A 17,909-nucleotide genomic window follows, 5' to 3' on the forward strand; every position below is an offset into this window, starting at 1 on the left:
GAAGGAAATTTTGACACATGCTACAACACAGATTAACCTGGAGGACACTATGCTAAATGAAATCGGGCAGTTGTAGGACAAATTCTATATGATCCACTTACGGGTGGTACCTAGAGGAGTCAAATTTATACAGACAAAAAGTAGAATGGTGGTTGCCAGGGGCTAGGGGAATGGCAAAATTGGGAGTTGTTGTTTAAGGGGTATGGATTTTAAGTTTTCCAAGATGTAGTCATGACTGGTTGCACAGCAATGTGAATACACTTAACACAACTGAATTGTACACTTTAAAATGGTTAATATGGTAAATTTTACCGGCATGTGTTTTACCACAATTACAAAAACAACACATTAAACAATCTTTGGAGTAGGACTTCTCGGAACCTTTAAATGTTAATGCGCACATGGAGTCCCCAAGAGGGGGATATAACAAGCAGCTCTTCCCAGCTTATCTGGCCACACAATCCATTTTCCACAGAGCATCTCCTGGGACCAATGTGCTTCAGAACACACTTTATGAAATGAGCTACTAAATGGAAAACTGTTAGAAAAGATGAAATCCTATTTTTTACATTTACATAGAGGCAGGCAAGATTCCACAGCTTGAAGTCAGATTTTCAAAACAGTCTTAACTCACCATCATCCTCTCATAGAGGAGAATCAGATTCTATCCTCAACTGTGTCACTCATCAGCAGAGTGGTCTTGAACAAGTACTACTCTCCCCGGGCCTCCGACTTCTCACCTGACGTGTGGGAAAAATACCTGCTCAGCCTATCTCACCGGTTTGTAGTAAAATCTAATTAGAAACATATGTAAAAGAACCTGAAAAGTACCAAGGGCTATTGAAAATGTACAATAATTAGTAAGTATGTACTAATGCTTATTAAGGTGCAGCAGACAAGGAAGACAGCCAAGGTCTCTCACATCAGGAGCTCAGATTGTTGAGCACAGAACAGACACCAATAAGCACAGAAATGAAAGAAAGGAAAAGAACCATAGACTGAGCACTTCCAGTAGGGCAAAAACAGGGAGATTGGGAGAATGGAAGTCACAAAACAGGCTGAGAAGCTGATTTTACCGCTGTCTGACCTTAGACAAGTCATTTAGCTTCCCTGACTTGTGGCTTGTTCGGCTATCGGATGATGTCGTTGGAGGAGATAATCTCAAAGGTCACTTCCAGCACCATTAAGTCTATGAAATACTGCAATAGACATGCCACGGATACATGCATGATTCCTTCATCAGACGCTTAAGGGCCTACCCTGTGCCTGGCTTAGTGCTACGATGCGGAGAAGAACAGATCACTGTCTCCATGCTCCTTGTTGAGTAAAGCAGGAGCCACCAGCCTCCAGACCAGCTGGCCTCAGAAGATGAGGCTGCTCACACGGGGATGTCAGGGACTCATTTCCTTTGTAGTATTCTGGTCCTCCACCCCCATAATTTTTAAAAAGGTGTTTCTAAAGTATCTTTATTGAACCACTGACACAATGGAGCCAGACTGATGGTATGGAAAAGTTGCTAGGTGAACAGAAGTGCAGGCGTCCACAGAACAAAGGCTGCCAACTCGTGGGGACCCATCTTCCTGCAGAGCCCAGGGACTTAATACACAGAAAATGTGAGATGCCTAACGATGGCTTGTTGACAGACTAATGATCTTAGAGGGGCAGAATGTCAGCAGTACAGGAAGATGGGATAAGAGTGGTTTGAGACAGACATGCAAGGAACCTGGGAAAATAGTTTCTGGCAGAAATGGGAGTAGGAGAGCCAGCACCCCCCAGTGAAGAAATTGGCAATTTAAAATTTGCTGTGTCCAGTGACAGAGAACCACTGAAGGTGGCCAAGGAGGTGGGAGCAAGGTAAAGTGTATGCCTGTGTGTGGCAGACCACATACAAGGGAAGACTGAGTTAGAAAGTGTGGTAGCACAGTGCTGGGAGAGAGAGTCCAGCGGCAAGGTGACTGGGAGAGTTTAAAGGATAGATGTTTAAGGCTTGCACTGTGGTGGTGTGGACAAATAACAGAAGAGACAAAAGCGGTAGCTCCATTGAAAGAACACGGAATAAAAAGTTATCAATATACTAGATGTATGGAGTTAAGAAAGCATGCTTATTCCAAGGGAGCTGTCCATCAATTCTTTGGGAGATAGGGCAGAGGGAGAAGTTTATGACAACCTATAATATTAGTAACTGAGGAAATAAGGGGATGAGCTGGAAATCAATGGTAGTGGAAAAGGGATCTCTGTTTCTGTCACATTTAGACAGAATTGGTAAAATGAAGATATTGAGTAAAAACGTCCTATGGAGAAAAAGTATATATAAAGATGGATTTGTAGACATTGTAGACATGGGCATGGGAGAGACTAGGCAAGGGGGTGGGAAGTGCAAAACAGAAGGGGGGCTATTTGTATAATCCACATTAAGGTAAAAGATTCATATTTTTGGGTCTTTGGATAGCCACGCAGGGGTCTCAAGACTTCCTGAAATATCATTCTGTATCTGTGTGCACATGCATGTACAGCTTTCCAGTGGGGAAGATTTCAAGCTTTCATCTGATCCTCAAAAGGCCCCCAAAGAGTGATTTCATTGGCATTAAGATCCTCAACACTTGATGGAAAGTTTCTCTCCTATCTGCTTGATAAATGTGCCATGTTAGAGCATTTTAAGAATAATGCACCAAATTTGTATTTATCAACAAATTTAAGAACCAAAGATTAACTATTACTATTCTATCACCTTGTTAAAAGTAAGGTACAAAATTTGGTATAATAATCCAAAGACTCCGATTGACATTGGCAAACATATTTAACTCAAATACTTTACATGTAAAATGTTAAAAGCATATTTTAAAACCTTGCAAGTATAGGTTCCTTGCAAAAAGTTTAATACGTATAGTATTTCTTTAGCACAAGGGTACCTGGATCTGCAATATTCACAAATCTGTAATATTCAAGGACCCCGCCAAAAACAGTTGTTGAAGCTACTTTTAACAGTCATGACCTTCCCCTCAAAAGGATGTTATCAAGTAGACTCTGCAGTAATGACTATAAATATGTGACATGCTTATGTTACTATAAATAAATGTTGCACATTCTCACAACCCATTTAATTACTGTTCACCTAAAGCTATGCAATTAACAAAACTGTCTGAATTCTGAAAATGAGGAAAGCCCTCCTGTCTCTCTTAGGTAGTTTTACAATCCTAACAATAGACTTAATGAAGCCTTTTAAAAGAAGGACGATTACATTAAAATGATTGGGGCATGTAAAAAATCATTATATAGATCCTCCTGGTGTCTGATAGATTAAATGTCTCATCACACCCTGGAGAGAGGTAGGAAGAAAGAATAAAGAATAATACAACTGTCTGAGTGAGTATCTTATGCCTGAGATTTAATCTGGCCCCCATCTGTCACTCAGGACTATACACTACACCCAAAGTTTGAGGAAAACATGCTTGGTAAATTACCAGGTAAATTATGAAGTGGCCCTAGGAGTGCTGCTTGTTGAATATCAATTGACATTATAATCCATATATTAATGATGGTAAACAACAATTATGCAAGTTTATATAACTTTTTCCCTCGGAAAAATGATAAGGGATACAAAACCAAAGTATAGTTCCTGGGGAGTTTTCTGAGACTCTTAGCATCCGTTACATGCAAATGCTTCCAGGGATAGCGCCGATGGACTGGTTTGTGTTAAATTCATTCCTAGATACTTTCTATTTTTCTGTTATCACTGCACACAGGATTGTTTCCTTCGCTTGATTTTCCAGCTATTAGCTGCTAATATACAGAAATGCATTGATTTGTCTATTGACCTTCTATCCTGTGACTTTATTAAATTTACTTTTTAGTACCTTCTAGTAGTTGTTTTATACATTCCTTAGGATTCCTCTACATAAACTGTCATATTGCCTGTGAATAAAGACAGCTTTACTTCATCCTATCCAATCTTCACATTCCACATATGATTTGGTATACTGCTTTTTTTCTATTTAACAATCTTAAACATTTGTCCAACTTATTTAGCAATTTTGATCATCATCATTTTAACTAATATATAATATTCCATTTACTAGATGTATCACAGTTTACATAATTAAATCTCAAATGGGGAACATTGAGGTTTTTTCCCATTTTTTTGGCCAAACACAAAATTTCCAAATTATTTCCAGAATACCATGCGGCCTTCTCAGATATGTACTGTCACCATCAAAAGTTTCAAATAGACAATACTAGTCAATATATAACAAAAAACTCTGATAGAAATATTTTGAAAATGCCACCATCACTAATCTTTCTGGCCTGGAATCAAGTAAATCTGATGAATGCTATTACTGTAGGGTGACCCAGAAATAACAAGGTAAAAAAAGCTGCACTTCTGAGACTCCAGAGAACAAGTGCTTTTAATGGTTTAATGCTCTACTTTCAGTTTCATAGGAATGCTAACAAAGTAAGTTAGCCTTACTAAAATCTAGACTTGAAAGAAGGGAAATTTTTAAAAAAAACAAAACAAATCCCACCAGTTTTACATATCAGAGTGGTTAGAACTTACAAACAAAGCCAATAGGCTTACCGGGGACTATTCCTATTTCACAGTTAATCTGCTATTTAAAATATTATGGACCCATTTTTCTCGGGTCAAGTGAATGAGAAACCACAGGGAAGCTCTGAGTTCTCATCAAAGAAACCCACAAAGTAAAAGAGACAGCAACGTCAAATCCGGTGTAAGTTTACTGACTTTATAAGACACAAAGCATGGCTGTCAGAAAAATCATTTGTGTTTTGGGGAAAGTAATCTCCAAAATATTTGTGTGCCTCTGCCTAGATATCAGTTTTAAAAGCTTTATTAGGATCCATGCCACTACCAGTTTGATGTAGGAACGGCACATTTACATGCTTGGCAGCATTTACTACTCAGAGCACTGGAGATTATTGCTGATTAGAGAAAAGTGAGTGAAAAGCAGAGACACAGGTGTTTCCATACCCGTAGATAACAAGATGGAATCTACTCCCTGATGACAATGTGACCCACAGTCCACGCAAGCTAACTTTTCACCCTTTCCATAATGGCCATTTAAAATCTACACCTTTCTCTTCATTTCTCCAGTTCTAACCCTACATATTAAAAAGGAGTTGCACTTCATCAGGATCTAATGACATCCTTCCTTTTCCTCTCCAACGTTTAGTTAATCCTACGCCTCGTATTAAAAAAAATTCTCATGTTACCCTGAGCCCTGGGCCCACCTTCCTCAGTGCTTCCTCCCCAGTATTTTGACCCTCTGTAGGGCCTTGGGCTTGGACTCATCTTAGGTGGAGCACTTGCTCCTTCTGCCTCCCAGCTCCAATCAAACAGAAGACTCAACATGACAACCTTCGTTCTCTATAAGGACTCACCTGCATTTATCCAGGCTACCACTGATGGGAAGGTAAAATCCAGCAGGGATGTGCAGAAGGTGGTGCCAACCTTGCTGCAAGGGAACCTGCAAGGAGTGCCCATTTCTAATCTGTCTGCCCAGAGTGCAGATGCCTTTTGCTGAGTTGTACCCAGGAGCTGCAGGCGGCAGTGCTGGCCTAGGTCTCCCACCCACAAGCCAACTCCAGGGTTGCCTCCTGTTCACAAAAGTTTATCAGTTGTATTACTGCTGCCCCAATTACTACTGAGTGGTGCCTCACTACTACTGACTGCCCCAAACCACCCCTTCTTCCTTCCTCATTCCTATAGAATAATTCCAGACCTACCCATTTCTCAAGACACCCAGACTCCCAACCTTGGCATAATTCTCCACCTTCCCTATCCCCATTTTAAGAGTAAATTCAGAGTTTATTTTTCTGCTTTGCCCACAATTAGGAGTTCCTGGTCTTGGTACCATGACCTGAATTTAGACAAAAGATGAATTTTTATTGGATTTATTCTATTTCAGGAATGTTTATTCTAAAAGCTTTTCTTATATCCTACTCAAAAATTAAAATTGCTAAGTTAATTCAAAGGCAAGTGAATTGGCCGGGCGCGGTGGCTCAAGTCTGTAATCCCAGCACTTTGGGAGGCCGAGACGGGCGGATCACGAGGACAGGAGATCCAGACCATCCTGGCTAACACGGTGAAACCCCGTCTCTACTAAAAAATACAAAAAATTAGCCGGGCGAGGTGGCGGGCGCCTGTAGTCCAAGCTACTCGGGAGGCTGAGGCAGGAGAATGGCGTAAACCCAGGAGGCGGAGCTTGCAGTGAGCTGAGATCCGGCCACTGCACTCCAGCCTGGGCGACAGAGCAAGACTCCGTCTCAAACAAACAAAAAAAGGCAAGTGAATTCAGCTGTTCAATTTTTCTCCCCTATTTAGTAGATTACTTGTAAAAACCTGACAAACTGTAACTACTGTCCTAAAGATCTGAGTCTAGGTAATTTGATTTTTCTTCAGAAATGTTTCACACCATCTGCATTGTAACATGGAAACAAAAGAGTAAATATCTATTTTCACTTTAATGATCCTATTTTCATTTGCTCACTGAAGACATACTAAAGTGAAGGATTAGGAATAATGCTCAGAATCCTAAGGAAATTGAACACTCGAACAAAGGATTCTTAGCAAAGCAATTTTACTTCCGCGCATAGGGGTGCCTCCTTGGCCAGTCACCATGAGGACACACCTGAACAAAGGGGCACAAGAGCCTTTGTTCCTGAAGCAAGTCCTGCCTCTGTATCCTTTCCCCATTGGCTGGGGTCAGGTTGTACAATCTAAACTAAGCCCAGTTGGCTAAACATCCGATTTTTTTTAGATAAGGTGGGCATGTAAAAGAAAGTGGAGAGGAAGGGGAAGGGGTGTCTGTAATGAGCTAGGAAGTTAGTCCTCTTTCCAAATAAGGAAAGGAATGTGAGCTGGTACTGATAACGCCTGGTACTGTGGCATGCCTGGGCATCTAACAAAGGCAAAAAGGCAAAAAGGAGAAAAAGGAGAAAAGGCGAGGGTGGGGTACTATGAATTAAAGAATAAAAGATTGATCAGATTCTTTGAAAAGAAACCTCATTACATCCCACAGGATGAATGTGAAAAACAAAAACAAGAAAAGGAAGGACAGGTTTCCGCAGGTGGTGGCATACTGTAAAGCAAACCGGCTCCACGAGGAGCAAGACGCTATGGTACAGTTACAGGGCTGGGCTGAGTGGATACCCTCAATGCAGGATTCTGAGTTCAGCAAGAAACAGAGAAACTGAAAGACAAGTCTGAAATGCCAGGTGAGTGACGGTGATTCCAAAGTGACAGGTGACAAGAACTGGACTCAGGGACCTGGTTGTGAGGAAAGAGAAAACACGGTAGGCCTTCAGAGAAAGGCATCTGAGGTGGCCAATTCCTCCAATGTGGGTGAAGAGTGCTCTCAGTGATCACAGGAGATGGCGGTACGACGGAAAATATGAAAACCTGTCATTCACCATCTTGAATCTCAGCTGAGATGCTCTATGATGCTCAAGGGTTAAACATCCAGTGAATTACAGTTGCCTAAAATTTACATGCAAATTGGCCTCAGATATTCACTGATTTGGGCTTTAGCCCCCAAAAGAAAAATTTTTTAATTATATTTCCAACAACAACAACAAAAAACAAATGCTAGGCTGTGTGCAGTGGTTCATGCCTGTAATCTCAGATCTTTCGAAGGCTGAGGTGGGAGGATGAATTGAGCCCAGGAGTCCAGGATCAGCCTGGGCAACATTGGGAGACACTGTTTCTACAAAAATAATAAAAAATATTAGCTAGGCACTGCGGCATGCACCTGTAGTCCCAGCTACTTGGGAGGCTGAGGTGGGAGGATGGCCCAGGAGGTTGAGGCTGCCATGAGCCATGACTGTGTCACTGCACTCCAGCCTGGTTGACAAAGTGAGACTGTGTCTCAAAAAACAAACAAAGAAACAAACAGAAACAACAAATGCTTTTTTCTGAATGAACACGTTTTGCTCTGTTGGTTCTGAAACAAGCCAAGAACATTATATAGTATTTGTTGTTATATATTAAACAGTATCATCTAGAAAACATAGAAGCCTAATTATATTTTCTTCTTGGCCACTGTAAAAATGGAATACTGTAAAGACATATGATTGGCTAGTTAGCCAATATTTATTAATACCAAATATAAGAAAACAGAATAAATATTATGGTAACTGTCAAAAGTTTTTTGTCCTACCAGTTCATGGGCCATATATAAAAAAAAAAAACACTCCTGACATTTTACCAGTGAGGCCTTCCCATACCTAACACCTCTGTGGTCACCATAACGACTTCTAAACTTCACAAGTGGGTTTTATAAGTTACTTTATTTTCAATACCTGAGGGCTGTTCAAACTTTTTCCCATTATCAAATTTACTTTATTTGCCACAAGCGGCACCTTGATGTATGTCAAACTCTCTTGTAAAAGAAAAAAAAATGTTTTTTCCCTCATCTGGTAATAGAATGGGCAAAGTGGCAGGTACTCCAGCTTTTTTTTTTTTAATTACATTTCCCCCACTCCTACTCTTTAGAATATTCTAAAGATGGACAAAATCCTCCCCCCACACAAAGGTTTTGTCTTCAGTTACCAGAGCATTATGTATGTTGACACACAGCAACAGAAAAAATAATACGGACAGGAGCCTTCCCTCTTGACATTCTTCTACCCTGTGTATGAATCCACTCTACGTCAAAGTTGGGAATTAGTCCATCCTTGGCCAGTACTGACCAAAGAAAGGGGGCACAACAAGTATAAGTTGGTAAATGATGATGATTTTCTTCCCTCACTGGCATCTCTTCTTCTAACTCCTGTTGGGGACTTCACGGCACTTTGTGCCTCCACTTCAGACACTCTTCGCAGTTGCACCTTACTCTTGATGACCGTCAGCTTCTCCTGTGGCCTAGCTCTTTGGTGAGACGGTCAGGACTTCCTCAAGCCCCCGCGGCCCTCATACTCTCCACCGCATGATGCTGCCTCATGTTCCACCCTGAAACCATCTCACTTTCTCATGGCAGCCTTATTTGGAGGGACTATGCAAATGCATAAATTGTTGTTTTATCCCTTCTGTTATCATCACTGATCCACCCAGCATCTCACTTTCTTTCACTTTACACTCTGACTATATTCAGTAGTGACACATTTCACAACTTAATGAACACCCCTAGATCTTCCGAGAAGCCACGATGTTCACCCAACAGTGGGAGCTGCTCTCCACAGACCACACATGCCCACAAAGGAGGATCAGTCTTCAGTAGAGGTGAACCCTTAACCCTCATAACCCTAGTAAGGTTAGTACTCCTCACCTGAATGCAAGATTCCAGTCCCTCCTCTAAAAAAAATCACCCATGGGCTATTATTTGGGTATGTTACAGGAAGTGGAACTCAAGATTTAAAGCTGCTGACATCAATGAGGACATCCAGGCACCTCTCCACTCAAAGCAGTGACTAAGCACCCTACCAACTTTCCCTTCCCACGGTACTGCTCCATCTCAGGGCATTTTCACAAGACTATTAGAGTGATAGATCACAAATGCAGAACACCTTGATGTCAGCAAAGCACCTGATAGTCACTCAAAAACATATCTAAGCAAGATGGGAAACCCTGGGTCAAGAGATAATTCACTTTAGTGGCCTCAGTGACTGAATGGCCACACCCAAGGGCACTAACATCACGGAAGAACAACACTGACCTGGAGAGAGGTCCTTGGAACAGGGCTTTGCACATTTGTCTCTGGTCAATGTTTTCATCAAGATGTGCTTATAGAAGTCACAAATAATTCACAGCTGAAAGGAGACAGTTAATTGGAAGACAGAATAGAGATTTTAAAAGACTTAAATAGGCTAGAATGACAGCCACAACTGACCAAAAGAACACCATCTGCCTTTCCAAATTAACAGATAAAATCTTGCTTTCAATCGTAAATAATCTATTGTATGTGTGGATAGGGTGGAGTTATCACTTGCCTCACGTTCAGTTGTTTACTCAACGGAAACAACTCACCCTGTTTACAAGTTCTGCCAGTGATCCTGTTCCCAGACTCTGGATGGGTAAGGCTTCCAGCCACAGACATTCAGAATCATATCAATTTTACAATTCTGACTTCAGACCAGGGCTTCCTTTTACTCTGGGCTCAAGCATCTGTCTTGGGGCCTACCCCATTTGAGTAGTTGACTGTATAACTTATTCTTTTGGACTCAGCTCTTTGCATTAGCTTCTGAACTGAAGTCCCTGCACATCTGCATGCCTCTCACCTGGCTCCATGACATGCCCAGCCACACATTTCTGCTGCCAAACATCTGTCCATCTGGACAGCCACCTATAGAAGAGTTTCCTCTGTACTATGTCTTACCAGATTATCCAAACTGCCTTCTGTTTACTCTGCTGCTGGTACCATTCCCATGAGCATGCCCCAGCTCATAGATCTGTTTGTTCTCTGGATCCCTATCTGGTCTATATTCTGGATCCCAAGCTATCCCATCCAGCTACTGACAGAAATCCAGATCTTCTGTGCAGCATGGGGAACAGAGATGAGTTTAAAGCAATTCATACTTAAGAAGTCCTAAGGATTTTTATCACACATATGCTCAATGCAAGCTGAAGATATGATAAAGTGACTCGATGAGAGATGTAATATTGGTCTGCATCAGTATAGCCTGTACTGATGCAGAAAATGTGCATCTAAGGAGACCTGATAGTAACCCCTTACTCTACACTGGTCAAACCATCTTGTAAGTACTGTGTTCATGTACAAGTGCCATGTTTTCAAAAAGATGGTGATATAAAGGGAATATATCCAGGAGGAAGTGACCAGAATGATGGAATTCCTGACACCAGCTAATGCAAGAAAGTTACATGAACTAGGGCTCTTGGACTAGGAAAAAAGGATTTTTCAGGGATTGGGTTTTCAGGTACTGAAGGGCTCTCAAATGAAAGATGACCTAGAGGCTGTATCACAAGAGACAGCTTGGGGGTCTGCAGGAATAAAGCGGAAGAGGTGGGCTAGTGTAATAAGTGCTTGTCCCATCTGCGCTCCACACTTGGGTGACCCTACATCTCTAGCCCCAGTTTCCCCCAAAGACTGAGAGGGTATGATTTCCAAGGCCTCTTTCCAGCTTTCAGAGCCCATAATTCCTCTTCTTTACATAAATCTCAATCTGCAAAAGAAGACAGGCATGGCCTTGCCCGCTCTGGGGACTGGGAGAAGAGACTAGTTCTTAGATCTTCCTTCCAAGGAAGGAAGATTCCTTGATTTAGTTCTAAGAACTAGTTCCTTGACTAGTTCTTAGATTTCCTTCCAAGAAAATTAAACTGACTGATGTAATGAGTGAAACAAGGGGTTGCAAGGTTTATGTTTTGATAAATGAAAACTACAGAAATCCCCAAATTGAAGTATGTTAGGCGGAAAATGCCCCCGCAAAGGTATTTACTTCCTCATCCCTGTAACCTGCAAATATTACCTTATATGGCAAAGATGTGATAAAGTTAAGGATTTGAGAGGAAGAGCTTATTCTGGATTATGCAGCAGGCTCTAAAAGCCATCCCAGGTATCCTTATAAGAAGGCTGCAGAGGGAGACACACAGAGGAGAAGGCAATGCGAGGGCAGAGGCAAAGACCGGAGTGACGTAGCCACAAGTCAACGAACACCTGCAGCCACCAGAAGCTGGGAAGACAGGAAACAGTTTCTCTCCATCTCTGAAGGTATCATGGCCGTGCCGATACCTTGCTCTTGGAATTCTGGCCTCTTAAATTTTGGGGAATAAATCTCTGTTGTTTTTAGCCATCAAGCTTGTGGTAATTTGTGACAGCAGGCACAGCAAGCTAATAAAGAAGGTTTTCTGCTTAAATTAAATTTTGTTGTGGGCTAAAAGTGGGCAGTAATAACCTTTAAAGGAAAAGCTTAAATTTTTATGTATTTTTACAGCCTATACAACACCAGTCTTAGAAAACTGCAGCTCTGCTCTTAAAAGTATTTAGGGGCACTGACAAAAGCATCTTTTCAGCCATTCTTCACACATATTTTATTAATAATCTTTCCTTCACATGCAATTTCAGCAGATAATTAAGTCTATGCAAGGCAGACAACCAAATGATTCCAACTTCTACACAGCAGGCCTGGCTGCAGTGAAACAAATTATGCAGTATCTCATGGCTACCGGAGAAAACCTCCGTGTAAAAACAAATGGTACAAAGTATGTAGGTGAGAGCTCGTCTTGTCTCTCCATTGTAACGTGGGCAGCATTTCTCCCCACTCTCTCCTGGCAACATCCAGCTTTTGTCACAGGGAATGATGAATGCTACTCAGATGAAGAATATAAGAAAATGATCCCCAAGTCTGGGAACCAGCAGTGGAAAGAAAATGAGTGTCTCATGGGCTTCCCCGGCTCCCACTGCCTGCAGAATGCCACCCCTGGAAGTCATTTTCACGTTTTCACAGGGCGACCACCTTGCAGGGCCAGGTCAGGTTAAAGTGGTGATTCTCTTTTCAAGGTTTCCAATAGTTCCTTGATAAAAACATCATTACTACTTTTACAACCACAAATAAGGGAGAAAGACCTTTTAAATTCAGTGAAGAGAAAATGAAAGATGGCTATAAAATTACCAGTTAAATTACATGAGGCTGATAATGATGGCTTCAGGACAAGAGAGCAACCACACTGGAGGAGAAAGAGAAGGGTGCTTCAAGTCTGAGACATACTTTTGGATCTTGCTGCCTCCTAGATGTTAGTCCTTGGGCAATTCAGTCCCCTTCTGTTGAGCTTTATTTTCCTCACACACAACATGCGGCAACTGAATAAGATAACATGTGGCCTTAAACAGTGGTTGGCCTACCAGTGTTCATTAATGTGTAAAGAATGAACGAATTGTTCTATATCCAGGACTAAACAAGAAACCCTCAATTTTTCAACTCTTTCCCTGAATCACAATGAAAATACTGTTATCTGCAGTTGTTCTAGATCAGTTATCAATATCCTTCTAAATTTAGTATGTCTAGGAAGAGGGATTTTTTTTTTTTTGAAATTCCAACTGGCAAAGGGCATATTTTTTCTTCTTAGATAGCACCACTTAGTTTTACAATCCAGGGATTTACGTAAAAGAAAGCTGGTCAATTATTACGGATGATACATAACAACAATTTTTGGGCCAAGACTAACAATGATTGCCTTTGAGTCTAAAACAGAATTCTAAGCATGTCCCTTCCTCCTAAATACACCCCCCCCCCGCCCCCACACATACCCCATGCATGCATTCCTGCTCTTTCTCTCCCTGCCCCCAAGTCAAAGCCATTTCCTTTTCCTGGTCACCAGTCACCAGGAAAGTGGGTTGTGTCAAACATGACCCTTACTCAATTACACACTGAGGCTGGGTCATTCCACTGCCCGATCACCAGCAGAATGGGTCAATCTGTTTGTGAGGCTGAGAAAGGTAAATGAAGAATGTAAGCCACTTTGGCCTCCTATAGTTTCTGAGGCTGGCAGCCTGCAGCGCATGTATCAGGGAGGGCCTGAGGAGCAATTCCCGTCTGCACATGGGAGCTGCCCTGTCCAGTGTCCATGGGTTCAGAGGCACCAGACGCACCTGAGTCCTGCCCCTGCAACACCCCCATGCCCACTCAGGAAGCAATGGCTCCCACAGATGGCAGGGAGTTGTGCTTATGCTGTTCTTCCCTTCCTCTTCTTCACTCTCTCCCTCACCTCCCTAAAGCAACCAGCACACGCATTGGGGTGGTACACCCCAAAGCCAATGTCCCCCTGTTCACACTGGAGACACATCCTCATGTCACCCCAGCAACTAGCACTGTGAAGCCTTTGGATACCCCACATAAACACTGCTGGCCTCTGACCCCAGAAATCTTATTCTTCCCACAAAAGAAAAAACTTGTATGAATTAATTTTCCCACCTCTTAACCAGCTGCACAAAAATCATGTGGACATGGCTTTAAAGCTGGATTCCTGATGCGGCCTCAGATTTCTAGCCCTCAATTACCTAGAACTAGATTTTCCCCCCACAAGACAATTATCCCCACACCAACAATCTAGGATGTTTTTTGTCATTTCTCTTGGGACTTATTAAAACCAAAGAAACACTGAAAAATGGAGCAACTTCCATGTACATTCTACATTAACAGACCAACACGTTTCAAAGAATTCACTCACTCAGAGGAAAAAAAACAATTCTAAGGCAGGAGGTAATTTTTCTTTTTACTTTTCTTTTTGAATGACAATTTTTGTTTTGGAAGGCCTCTGTGTCTATCAGATAGGCAGTAGTGTTTGTGGCCATATCTGTGGCCTGAATGCAGCTGTCTAAACCCTGCAAACAGTTGGAGTGACAGTATAGGAATTCTCAGTCTCACTGAAACTGCAGCAATGGCAGGGGCCTCTCTCATGGCAGGCACTGAAAAACCTTTAATCACACCAGACAAAGGCCATCCAGGATGCATGGAAACCAAACCTCTCTCCTCAGCCCTTTGAGAGTAGTTAAAGTAGATACTATTTTAATCAAATCCTTTTAAATCACTGAATAGGATGACTCCATTTAATCAGTTTTTACACAAAAAGCACGTTTTTGTTCTGATATAACTTGATTACATATTTTTCAATTTCTAAATGAGAATGGGTTTCACTTGTTAAAAATACACTTTATACATTTAAAACAATGACATCTGGAAACCAAGCTCAGAACTGTAATCCTCAAGAATTCTAAAAGATTCTGTGGAAAAAAAAAAATATTTGCTTTAATGTTTCCCTTGTGCACTACTGCTGCTCCCTCTTTTATCTTTGAACTCTCGTTGCTCGCCCAGATGAGTTCGATTTTAAGAATTATCTGTTCATTTGTCTGCTTGCAACTTTATACTTTTGGGGAGAAAGTCAAGGAATGATGGTCTTATCGCCACATGGTTTCCACTCATTCATGCCTGTTCAATTTTTTAAGAGGGCCTATTATGGGTCAGGCACTAGGCTTGGCACAGATAAGGATTCTGAGCTGACAAAGGCTGCAGTTCCACAGTGAACACTGCTGTTAGACAGTCACTGCATGGATAACTGCGCAACCACAATGACAGCTTTGAAGTGGCCGTGGCAATAGGGGAACCCCATCCAGCCTGGGCCTTTAGGGGAGTGTCAAGGAAGAGCTCTCTAAAAAGTAACAAACACCACTTTCTTAGAACTTACAAAACTTTTTAAAAAATAAGGCACACAAACATATTGTCTCAAATATTATATAAACTCCAAAGTAAGGTGGGGTATGGGAAGGGGAAAGCTCTGGGCCCAGACAGACCTGAGTAGAATCCTTACTATAACTACAGCACCTTGAGCCACTCATGGCTCCCTCACAGGACTGCTGTCACGGAAAAATGTAACACAGATGATATCAAGCGCCCTGCAGAGCGGAAGTTCAATAAACCATAGATATTAATTGACACAGAATTTATGCTAACTTGTCTTTGAGCTTTAACATGTCAAAATAAAGCTATTTTTCCACTTCTGTCTTTATAAAAACGTTCCACTAAAAGAGGAAACTTAAAAATCCATGTGAAGAACAAACACTGTAACTTCGGCAATTTTTCTCAACTGGGGTTGGCCAACAGTTGTCATTTACTTATACGATAGACGCACATCCTATATTAGATTCCTCTGGATACGTAAACACAGACAAAAAGAACAGGTGATAGATCTGTGTTCAACAGTGTTCTACCAGCAACAGAAAAAGGTTCTGAAAGTGGAACTTCCGGAACAGAGCTTTTAAAACAGAAAACTCCCCTAAGGCAATGATTGTTTTTCAGGTCATTAACTACTTGACTGAGGAGAGGGTGCAGGCAGAGCCCTTCAGAGGTACCTCAGACTCACTCCGTTAGAGCAGCATTTCTACCCATTTAGCTTCTCTTACTCTGGGTTCCCTGTGCACTTACAGACACCCACACCACGGGATCAGTCACCCGTGTTCACTCTTTTGTCAGACACTCATTGCTCCTTCAGTCCCAGTCCATAACTGGCCTTATCTGGCATTCTTTAGACTGGTAGCCAACAGCCCTTTTTCCATTTTAATTCAAGACTCAAGTCAGAAAACAACAAAAAAAATGTATTTGGTTTGTGTTTTTCAATTTAAAAGCGAGTAATTTTACTTGGTCCTGGGAAAGGGACCGCTTTACTGACAAGATAAATGAGACTTGGGGAGGAGAAATGATTTGCCTAAGGTCTAACGGCAAGTTAACAGCAGAAGTGAAGCAAAATTGAACACATTCCATTCAGCGCCCCCACACCCCCACTAACTGAGCCCTGCTGTTTGCCCGGCATGGGGCCAGGTCTGGGAACCCAGATGAACGGACTTCCCCCTCCTGTGGCTGCAGGATTCACTGCCTGAGTTGGACAGGGCAGGGCAAGTCCTGCAGTCTGGGGCAAACGCCAGGCATTTCTTTGGGCTCCCCGGCACAATACTGCCCAGAGGGGGCTCCTGGCACCCACAGGCTCTTGTGACCTGGCCTAGTCTAGAAGGGTCACAGTATACCAGTCTCCCATAGGGAACAGCCTTTGCCAATCCCTGGCTTCCACAGTCAAAACCCGAGTGCATGCGGATTCTAAAAAGGCTCCTTCTGCCTTGTCCTAACTAGAGCTGTGTTATATTCCCCAAGTTCCCCTGGTTTGTAAGAGCTGAAAAGCCCACGGCTAGCAGCAGATCACAGGCCACCCTGCAGAAGCTAGGTGCCTGCGTGGGGTCAAAGGTCAGGAGTTACTGACGATTGTTCTGGAACAATGTTTCAGATAGTATACTTCCCTAACTTAGAGACAAAAGCCATTCAGAATGGCTCTAGTTCAGGAAGAAAAGCCTCTCTTGCACTCAAATCAAGATGAGAAATAACCCCAAGTCATTTTCAGATGATGAAGGGGCAGCCCCCAAGCGGCCAGGGAACTGAAGAACATAACCCAGAACAGCTGAGAAGTCATACCTAAGGCAATGTGGCTGGGCAGAGTAGTGGGGGCCGAAAAGGATGCCTGGGAGGCTAGCGAGAACTGTGATGTCCAGCCTTTCAGTGGGGGAACTCAAGGCGCCTGGGAGACAGAGAGAAGTACAGCCAGAGAAGGCTCAGCCAACGTTCAGAGAAATAATGCATTCACAGCTCCTTCTCACACCCCCCCATCATGGAGTTTTTCCGGATAGCTCAGCCCTCAGTCAGAGATTCCGAGCCCCTTCGACACAGCTCTCAGACTGTACCGTAATTACCTGAGTACTTGTCGGTCACATTCACTTTTGTCTAAACAGAGTCCAGCATGATGTCTAACACCCAGTAGGAACCAAAAAAATGTTACGTTAATGAAAGAATGACCTGCTACACAGTGGCTGCAATTCAAAGATAAGGCTCAGGCAGAGGTGAGCAGCAGCCATCTGAGAGAGGAGGAAAAACAACAATGAATGGACTGAAGATGACCTTCTTGACCAGCCTGAGCACAGGCGCTCCCCATTCCTCCCCAGCCCGAAGGCTCCTCAGCCATGGGACAGCTGTTCCATTCTATTTCTGGGGTGGGAGCCATAACTTATAGTCAAAACATATGTTCCCATAAATTACCAGAATTGAGTGTTACAACTAAGGGAAGGGAGAAAATAGTGGGTCCACTAAGGGAGGTAAGATTTTCTTTCTATTTCACATACCAGTTCCATCTCCAACTCAACCTCTCTCTTAGAAACCTATGGACTCAGAATTACAATCCCAAATTAAAAGTGGACTTCATCCTGGGTTCTGACAGGAAGCCCTTTATAATTCACAAGGCACATGCTCTCAGTGCAAAACTTGCCAACTTACTTTTTCCACGTCTAGATCAGCATCCTGCTTCTTCAAAAAAACTGCAGAAGAAGAAAAAAAATAGTGAGACATCAAAAGAGAACCAAGTACTCTCTGCCTCCAAACCACCCACAAAGCACCACCATAGAATTTCCATTTGT

General features: G+C 42.4%; 2 protein-coding genes across 5 annotated transcripts in view; one reads left to right on the top strand and one right to left on the bottom strand.

Annotated features, from left to right (window-relative positions):
* Nucleotides 1–17,909, bottom strand: part of FYN (FYN proto-oncogene, Src family tyrosine kinase) — a 210,226-nt gene that overhangs the window by 165,074 nt on the left and 27,243 nt on the right. For 3 of the 4 annotated variants that reach the window (XM_033234326.1, XM_033234325.1, XM_033234319.1), the window contains exon 2: nt 17,770–17,810. The exons of the other annotated variant lie outside the window; for it this stretch is intronic. The gene's annotated coding sequence lies outside the window, so the exon portion shown is untranslated. The remainder of the gene's footprint in view (nt 1–17,769; nt 17,811–17,909) is intronic. 4 annotated transcript variants of the gene reach the window in all.
* LOC117098116 (translation initiation factor IF-2) overlaps nt 17,111–17,909 on the top strand; it is a 30,771-nt gene continuing 29,972 nt past the window's right edge. Inside the window, exon 1 of the mRNA XM_033236582.1 lies at nt 17,111–17,179. Coding sequence (XP_033092473.1) covers nt 17,111–17,179 — 69 coding nt within the window. The remainder of the gene's footprint in view (nt 17,180–17,909) is intronic.

The sequence above is a fragment of the Trachypithecus francoisi genome, unplaced genomic scaffold (assembly GCF_009764315.1).
Source record: "Trachypithecus francoisi isolate TF-2019V2 unplaced genomic scaffold, Tfra_2.0 Lachesis_group15, whole genome shotgun sequence".
In the NCBI taxonomy this organism is placed as follows: domain Eukaryota; kingdom Metazoa; phylum Chordata; class Mammalia; order Primates; family Cercopithecidae; genus Trachypithecus; species Trachypithecus francoisi.